Below are 9,386 nucleotides of genomic sequence, written 5' to 3'. Positions count from 1 at the left end.
AAATTGCCAATAACAAAATAAAACGTAAATGCTCCTCAAAGCTCACCACAAGCGGAAGTTTTAATAACGGTAAAGTCAGAAAAATGGCTTCCTACCTTAAAGCTGCAAATGGCGATACCCCAACATCAGCCATGATTATCTTGACCTGCATAATTAACCCTTACACATTTTAAATGGTGCACCGGGTTGTCACACAACAAACCCGGTAAGCTTTTGCAAGCCCGTATGAGTAACTCAAACACACACGCACAACTCACCCAACAAGGAATCCCATCAACTTGTGAGTAAGGATCACACACTCTGTTTTCCCAACACAACACATTCTTTTCCCAAAAGAAAACAACACGAGTCACCTCGTGACCCAAATCATATAATCGTTAACCTAACAATTCAATATGATAAATCGATCTAACCTAGAAACAACAACAAATCGGTCCAACCTGGACAAAACATCAACACACATCAATCATATCTATCGTTAACCTAACAAATAGAATATGATACACACGTCCTCCCCAGACATTTAAAAGAAAGAATCCCCGAAACTCCCTTTTAAAACACATTTTCAAATCAACACAAGTCACCCCGTGACAAAATCATAATAATTGAAACTCTGACAATTAAATATGATACACACGTCCTCCCCGGACATTTAAAAGAAAGAATCCCCGAAACTCCCTTTTAAAACGCGTACTCATGAGCATCAGATAGCTCCCTGCTACCCCCCATGACGTACAATGGCAACAGACTAGAGTTCTAACTGATCGTAACCACTCTCCCCACCAAAGGCGTGATTCCTGATTCCTTGTCTTGGTCACCATCTGTGACATATGATTTCAGACCCCGTAATGTCTTAAAATCAAACATTAAGGTCACCATCTGCAACCTGTCACCATTTGTGACGTCTGAACAGACCCATCTGGTCTTCAGACCTCGATCTTCGCATATCAAAACATCTCAAAGAAGTCGCGCTGGACTTAAAAGCGTTACACCGATTATAATCACCATCTGTGACCTAATCCCAGTCACCATCTATGACTTAATCTCCATCACCATCTGTGACCCTTGGTACTAGGACCAATACATTTAAAATAAATCAGGCTTGACTCAAATGTAACATAACACTCAATACTTTTCAAACAATCGAAAACATCTTTTTCCACAATTTGGTCTCACGAAAAGTCACCTTCAACAATAATATGAACACCATCATGCATATTATTCATCACACATCACTCACAAGAATATATATATTTCACATAAATATATATATATATATATATATATATATACGTAGTCATTCGCTCAGGAATGCCTACTAATATCAACTATAGTTTGCAGTTAAATAAATAACGCCAAAACAATAATGGTAACTCTGTTCGTAAATGAACCTTGTGAGATTACTCACCTCGAAACTCCCGCTGCGTCTTCAATATAGAACAAAGCAGCTAAACCACAAAACAACCGTCCAAAAATACTTCGTCAAGTATCTAAGGAAAGTACAGCCTTGATTCAGTCACTAAAACACAAGGAATAATGTTCAAAACCCTAAATCGGACTAAAATTCCAAAACGTTGCCAATCAAGGCGAAACCACATTCGAGACCACCCAATGTCTCTAGAATACATCTATGATCGATATGCCAAAACCACAAGTTGATCAATCACTCGAATCCTCACAGATCGAATCATCAAACGGTCCGAAACAGTAAAAATCACAATATATTCATACGATCTCCAAAAATTACTTTTTATATATCAAAACGCTTGTATCGACGAGTAGATGATATATAAAACCAGAAACCATCCATTACATGGCCAGAAGGTCACCAAAACGCCGTCACAGTTGGTGGTACAACCACCACCAGCCAAAACTCAAAACTAGATTAATCCAACCGTCCAAAATGTTAAGAATACCAAATAGATCAACTTTACTACCTGAGGTTCAAGCCAACTCGGCCTAGATCGCTGCCTATTGCCGCCACAAGCCGTTGTGAACTGTTCACCTTGAGTTGATCCAATTCCAACGTGAATCGATCAAAACAAACACCACAGATCGATCAGGGTGGCTTCTACGAACTCAACAAAGAAAACTTGAAGCTGTGACGTTGCCGGAGCAAGGATTTCCAATCGGGTCCTACTGCATCAAGTTTCACCTTCTTCCAGCACCGCACATAGTGAGAATCGATGCTAGGGAATACCACAGGGAGGAGCGCACAGAGGAGGCGAACTGATCATCTGGGCTCGTCTGGTGGTCTGGCATCGCCGGAGCTCACAGGAAAAGCCAGGTCGGATTGTCCGGATCAGGATCGGGTCAGTCGCAAAGAAGAGAGAGAAAAGAGAGTTCAGAGTTTCCGGAAAAGGAAAGTGGAAAAATGAAAATAGTAAGTTTCTGAAAATGGAAACTCCTATTTATAGAACTTTCCCAAACTTCCACAGACCATAACTTTCTCATACGAGCTCTGAGTTCTGCGTTCCACATATCCAAGAACTCGTATCGACGCGCTCTACAACTTTCATAAAGAAAGTTTTGGAGAATCCCAATGAATAAAAAGTCAACCTTGCGCCCCCCCCCCTAAAATGACGCTTCCTGAATAATTATTCACCCGAAACACTTCCGCTCCATCCACAAGCCACGAAACCGTCGTATAACCACAAATTAGATTCCGGAAAATCCTCGGAAAATAAATATGAATTTCTGGGGCATCATAAGTTTGTTTAGAAGTGAAATTTTGTTTTCAACAGGTTTTGGGTAGTCCATCTTTAGGGGTGACTTGAATTTTTGGTAATTATTCCTAGCGTGGGCCCCAATGGGCCATCTCCGGTTTCATGGTGAAATCTAGGGCAAGTCCTGTCATTACATGCCTACTATTGTCTTTCTGTATACGAAAATTATGTGTTTGAGGATCTGCATTAACCCTACATAGTGAGAGCCTTTCGCACTTGGCTATTATTAATTTGTTTGTTTTTTATTGTCATTTCCCATGTCTTGGTATGAGAAGCTGGCAATTTTGCAGGTGTTGAGGGCATCAGAATGTTGTTACTCTAGAAATTACAAGGTGATGCAACTTATGTGATTATCGTAGGAAAGAGAAGCTCTCCAAGATTTGAGTTGTGAGATGAAGTTGCAACAACTTTGAGCCAGCGTTTTAGTTAAAACTCCAAGAAAAGGCAATGCAGCTCATTCTTTGGTTCAAGATGTTGTTATGCTAGGCAACCTTCATCTTGGAAGGGAGCTTCTCCCTCTCAACTAAAACATATTTTCTTGAGTAATTTATCGATTCATGATGTTGTTAGTTGAGAGCTTGGGGAATTTCTAATCAAATAAGTTTTATTATTATTTTTCATATGATACTGTGGTTTCCCCATTTGTATTCTTGCAAGCTTCATTAATGAAAATCTCAACAAAAAAAAAAAAAAAGATTGTAAGAGCAAAATATATGAAACTTGTTTCAATTTGAGTTCATTACTAATATTAGAAGCACTTTTAGTATTCAAGTCTTTTTTGGTACTTGTATATAATTATAATTTTTTTGCATTCAGTTTACCAAATACCTTTAAACCGCTTTTAATTATTAGAGAAAATCACTTCTGGCCACAATAAAATTAAAAGCAATTTCGGCCACAGCACAACAATCTCAAATTGGGCCTAGATTGCTTGCACTTTGTGTTAGAAAGCTCTTTTGTTAGTTTTTAATTTGTGAAAGAAAGTCATGACCATTTAAAGTTTGAAACTTAAACCGAGTGGAAGATGATAACAAGCCAACCCACATAAACCCAAAAAACCAGGCCCATGCCCACCTCCCTATTGGAGCTGAGCTTTGTAGGAACACTACTAACTAGAGGAAGAGCTTCAAGTAGGATTAGCCCTTGGACTCAGAGAAGTAGATAGATTGTCTGCGCCCGGTAGGGTTTATCGACCCTGCAACCAAAACCAAAATCCAAATCCCAAATCCTGATAAAAATGGGTGGTGCTAGCAACAGGTTCTTGAGCCTACTCTCCACCACGACGCACCCTTTGCCTCTTCATCTCCACCACCGCTTCCCTTGTCTCCTCCTCCTCCGCCTGTCCCGCCGCTCGTCCAGTCCCCAACTCTTGTCTCGCCTTCATCATTCTACTCTCTCTTGTCGCTCCTCCTCTTTTACTAGTCTCAAATCCTCCCATCATGTTCATTTCCACTCCAACGCCTCTCCAGTTTCCCCTGCCTACCCTTCTGCCGACCCACCCCTGCACCCCTGGCCGGAGTGGTCGCACCTGCTTAATGCTCTCTCTGCCGCCGGTTATGATGAAGTCCACGGCCACGACGTCTTCACCGGGGATTTGCCCGACCACTTTGTGCGCGCTGCCCGTGTTTGTTTGGCCTTCGCCACCGCACGACCTAGCCTTTTGAGGCACATGTCTTTTCTCTCAAATCTCTATTTATCATATGGGAATTATGACTAGCTGCATTCATCATCATTATTTACTTAATTCTTTTCCTGCAGGTTGCTTTCTTGGAGAGATTTAGAGGTTGTGGTGGAGAATGGGACGCCGTTTTTGTTCCAGAATGGTGGTGATGAATCAGCCCGGAGGATGACCTCATTTCTCGCCCAAGGCTCTACAAATGTGAGCTCTATGAATGCTTTTGTTGTGAAAACCTGTTACTTTTACTCTATGAATGCTCTTCACGGGTCTCTACTGGAGATTATTAGATGTTCCAACTGATATTGATCAAGTTAAATAAAATGAGAGGGTATCTTGTGAGGGTCATGTTGTTTTATCTTTCTTTTTTAATTACTACCACCTTCCGTGTGATTGATATCTTCTAGCTCCTGGGTTGTATCTGATTATTCATAAGTATATTTCAGTTACCTTTACTAACTTGGTCTTCTTTATGCTCCTATTGTCTTCCAAATTATAGGCCTTCGATACTGATAAAGCACAAACGGTTGATTTGATGAGATTTATATTGAGTTATGCTAGCACTCCTGTTTTTTCTTCAGAGCAAAACAACCTCTACAATAGAGAACTTGTTGAATCATCTGTCCGTAATCTGTTGAAAGAAATGGCGAAGCTTTGTTATAGCGCTCCAGAGTCTAACTCTTTTGGGACAGTGCAGAATCAAAGTTCTAATAATCATGGAGCAACTCCTGGGCCTTTTGGCAAAACTATTGAAATGAAAAGAGGCGACTGGATTTGCTCAAGGTAGATAACTTTTTATGGCCATTGGTTAGTAAGTTTTGAGATAAATTCTTGTTACAAATACAATGCATTTTGTATGAAATGATTGCCTTACATAAACAAAAATCTGGTATTTTTTTCATGGAGTTTACACTTACTGTTATCTATAATGAGCAGGTGCAATTTCATGAACTTCGCAAAAAACATGAAATGCCTTGAATGCAATGAGGCAAAGCCACACAGACAGCTGACTGGCAGAGAGTGGGAGTGTCCTCAGTGAGCATTGCTTCTTTGTCACATCTTCCTCTGATTTTCTTATTGGTCTCTGCATTTTCTTTTTTAATGACGGTGAGAATAACTTCTTCCTCAGATGTGATTTTTTTAACTACGGGAGAAACATGGTATGCTTGAGGTGTGATTGCAAGCGGCCTGGGGAGGTCTCACGTGGTACCACTAAAACTAATTTAGATATTGGATTCAACAATGGAGATTATACAAATAAAGCTGATATCAATAGCAGGCTGGCTGCCAATGAAGAGAAGGCACAGCGGTGGTTTAGTAAGATTTCTCAGTTAGACAGTACTTCAGACATGAGCAGTGCAATATCAGATGAAGATTTTCCTGAAATAATGCCATTGAGGAAAGGAGTAAATAGATTTGTTGTGAGTACAAGGAAGACACCATTAGAGAGGAGGCTGGCAAATGCCCAGTACCAAAGAAGCTTGGACACTGATGAAATCAAGGATCTCCAAAAGGGGAGTGCAAATAAGTCACTTGGTGCTACATCGAGCCAGACTTTAGATACTATTCTCGGTCGTTCATCTGTTTCTGAATCAAATACTACCAATACCAATGCTGGAGAACATGGTAAAACTGATAACCCCTCTTTTATCTCTAGCTCAGGTTCCACACAGTATCAACAGCCCAGACAGAGTAACTCCAATTATGCCCCATTTGTGCCATTACCTGCAGATGCGTTTGCTAAGAAACCTGAGACTTCATATATGGAGGAGAGTGGGAAGTTAGTGAGTGACCAAAATGAGTCCGTCACTTTGAAGGGCAGTGAATTGGAAGGTGTTTCTGGGAACAATCAATCTGGTAAATCAGAAGACAGTCTGATATCTGCAAAGTCTATGAAACAAGCTGGCAGCAGGAATGAAGAAACGGAACAAGCTGAAAAATCTGAGAGATGGTTTAAGAGGGTTGCAGAGTTGCATGATGTTACAGATCTTGCAAGTGCAATTTCCGATGAGGACTTCCCTGAAATCATGCCGGTCCGCAAAGGAGAGAATCGATTTATGGTCAGCAAGAAGAAAGATCGTTCTTCGTCTTCTCCAGCATACAAGAGAGGTACAGCTATGGAACAACCTAACAGTGCCAACTATGTTCCCTTCGTTCCCTTCCCACCTGACTACTTTGCTAAAGTTGACAATCCACAGACAAGCGGGACAGCTTTGGATAACAAGACTGGTGTTAAGTCAACTCCAACCATGATGCCAGAGAACCCTGTAGACAAATCGTTTGACACAAGACCTGGGACGCTGAATACTGGTCATAGTCAACAGATGGAAAGTCAGCAAAGCCGTGTTGCCAACTTGAAATCTAGATCTTCTGAAGACAATCCTAGAAAGGAATGGACTAGCTCTGTTAATGGACCCCCAGCCAGTGGAAATTCTGCCCTGAATTTTGCTAATACTACCACTGATAGTACGGACAGATTGAACAGTGGATCTTCAGGGAAAGAGAATTTTGATGAGTTAATGGATTCGCACCATCTGTCCAATGAACAGAACATTAGACAGCGCTGGACTGGGAAGAGTTTGGAGGGGTCAGCAGTGAAGGAACCGAATCCTTTAGATATGTCAGAGGAGGCAAAGGCAGAGAGATGGTTTAAGCGTGTTGCTCAGATTAAAGACATATCAGAGCTGAGTCAGATTCCTGATGAAGATTTTCCATCAATAATGCCAATGCGTAAAGGAGTGAATCGGTTTGTGGTCAGCAAGAGGAAAACACCGTTGGAGAGGAGGTTGACATCTCCACAGTACAGAAAAAGCCTTCCTATTGTGAGCTCTGATCCAGTGAAGGAAGATGATGGTAACTGAATAGTCCGAAAAAGTATTTCTTTTGTTGTTTTCGAAGCTTGAGATAATTGGTATCCTTTTCCAAAATATGATTATCTTTGGCAAATTATTTGTACTTCTGAAAATTGTTATAGAGAAACCAATTGGTGCATTTTAGTGTATATATAGATTGATATTTAGTAATCCATGAGTTGGTACTTGGGTCATGTTGGATTGGAATCCATGAATTTTGCATGGTGGTGCTTTATTACTTCTGTCCCTTTACCCTGATCTGATCACTTGCTCTTACTATCCTGGTTTATTACTCGTGTAATTGTCAAGTTATGCTGCAGTGCACATCAGTGTGGTCCATGCGCAAGGGATTTATCAAAGACAATCATTGAGGTTTTGTAGCATTAAGTAGTTACATTGTCATCTCTTTTTAGAATTGCATGCACTCTGCCTTAACTAATGGACGTTAGGGATATTTTCTTCTGTCATCAAAATTCCTCTTCCTTGATGTCATGTGCTTCAATTCCTATTTCCTAACATGTTTCATGGAGAGTCATTTAGAGTTTGTTTCCAACCAAAAGTCGCAGATCAATAGAGACGTAAGTTTGAGATGTAGAGCCTGATGTGAGTTCGATGACTTGATTTGAGATGTCGATCAACTAAGACGACTCCGCCTAGTTAACTGATAATGCAAAACTAGCAAAAAATACTCGAGGCACTGGTGTGGTACCGCCCAAATGAGGATCCAAGACTTAAGTGTTAGAGGAGTCATGTTTACTTATTGATGTTTTATTTAGTTGTGCTCAACTATGTCGGAGAGTTGGGTTAAGAATATACTAGTTCAGAGTTTTGATCTCCTCCGAATGTAACCAAATAAAAAAATTGACGGACAAAAAGAAACCTCAGTGCTTCATGAGATGCATCAGGTTCCTTCAAGAGCAGGTTCAGGTTTTGTGCTCGACATACCGGCTTGCCTTTATTACCCGCAAGTAATACTGAACAACCCACCAAGGGAAATTCGTTCAAACAGTGTCTGAACTTTTCCAGATTATTAATTTTCATACCTATACTTTGAAAAATATCATACTAGTACCTGAAGTTTTGGCCCCGACCCAATTTCCATACCTGGCAACAGAAAAACGTTAACTCTGTTAACTTTTAAAGGGTTTTTTCGTCATTTTACTATTCATCCTCCTATCTTATCTGAAACCATCCTCATCTCCATCCTCTTCTTCTCCTCCACCGAAACCATCTCCATCCTCATCTCCATCTTCTTCTTTCTTTTCTCCCTTCTCCTTCCTTCTGGTCTGCAGCGATGGATGGTTTGCAGGGAGGCAAGGTCGGGCGAGCGTGGATGCTGTCAGGCGGGGAGGCGTACGCGGGGCCGCGGAGGCCTGGGGTGCAGTGCTGGACAAGGCTGAGGCCCGTGTGGGCTGGCGGGGACTGGGGATGAGTGGGCTGCTATGTCGTCGCTGATCTGGGTGCTGCGACGGTGGGGAGCTGACGAATCCGATCTGGGTGCTGCGACGGTGGAGAGCGCCGGCGAGCAGTGGCCTTCTCGGGTCGTGCGAGGCTAGGCGAGATGGGCAGCCGGCCGTGCGCGGCTAGGCGAGAGTTGGGCCATGCGTACAGGTGCAGCAGCGCCGTTGCAGGTGAGGAGGCGGGGTGTGCAAGGCGCGGGCTGCCGGACGCGAGTCTACTGCAGGCAGGGAGGGTGGCAGGCCAGTCTGGGGAAGCCGAGGTGAGGGCAGGCTACCTTGACTTGTTTAGTTGCTCAATTTTGCATTTGTTTGGTAGAAATTGCAGAATTTATGGTGTTTTATGTGGATTTGGCTTGGTGGGTGTGTTGGGATAGCTGAAAGTTGTTTGATTTTGTGTAATTTTGCAAAAAGTTTGAAGCTTTATGATGCATAATGTATGTTTGGGAGGAATGTATATGAATGAGCTAATCGGTCTGAGTTGAAAGGAAGAGAAATTGGCTTTAGTGCATTATTAATTTGTTATGGTGAGCTAATCAGTATATCGGAAATGTAAGGGAATGCTGAAAACTTTTTTGGATTTTGTGTGCAAAGACTGAAGCTTTGAGATGCTTTCGGTGGAGGAGAAGAAGAGGATGGAGATGAGGATGGTTTCAGATAAGATAGAAGGATGAAT

General features: G+C 41.8%; 1 protein-coding gene across 3 annotated transcripts; it reads left to right on the top strand.

The window, feature by feature from the left end:
- Positions 1-3,825: 3,825 nt before the first annotated feature.
- Positions 3,826-7,447, top strand: LOC112192683 (zinc finger protein VAR3, chloroplastic). Of its 3 annotated transcripts, XM_024332531.2 has the most exons (6): positions 3,826-4,391; positions 4,485-4,605; positions 4,901-5,184; positions 5,338-5,436; positions 5,531-6,027; positions 6,133-7,447. In XM_024332531.2, exons 1-6 carry the CDS (start codon positions 3,964-3,966, stop codon positions 7,260-7,262), a joined length of 2,559 nt encoding a protein of 852 aa, XP_024188299.1. In that variant the 5' UTR covers positions 3,826-3,963; the 3' UTR covers positions 7,263-7,447. The 3 variants fall into 3 exon arrangements, with proteins under 3 accessions (XP_024188299.1, XP_024188300.1, XP_024188297.1); XM_024332532.2 differs by having other exon boundaries at positions 5,099-5,184; positions 5,531-7,447; XM_024332529.2 differs by having other exon boundaries at positions 3,827-4,391; positions 5,531-7,447.
- The last annotated feature ends 1,939 nt before the right edge of the window (positions 7,448-9,386 follow it).

This window comes from Rosa chinensis, chromosome 3 (genome assembly GCF_002994745.2).
Source record: "Rosa chinensis cultivar Old Blush chromosome 3, RchiOBHm-V2, whole genome shotgun sequence".
Classification (NCBI taxonomy): Eukaryota; Viridiplantae; Streptophyta; class Magnoliopsida; order Rosales; family Rosaceae; genus Rosa; species Rosa chinensis.
Note: the sequence above shows the minus strand (reverse complement) of the source record. Positions and strands in the feature narration are given on the sequence as shown.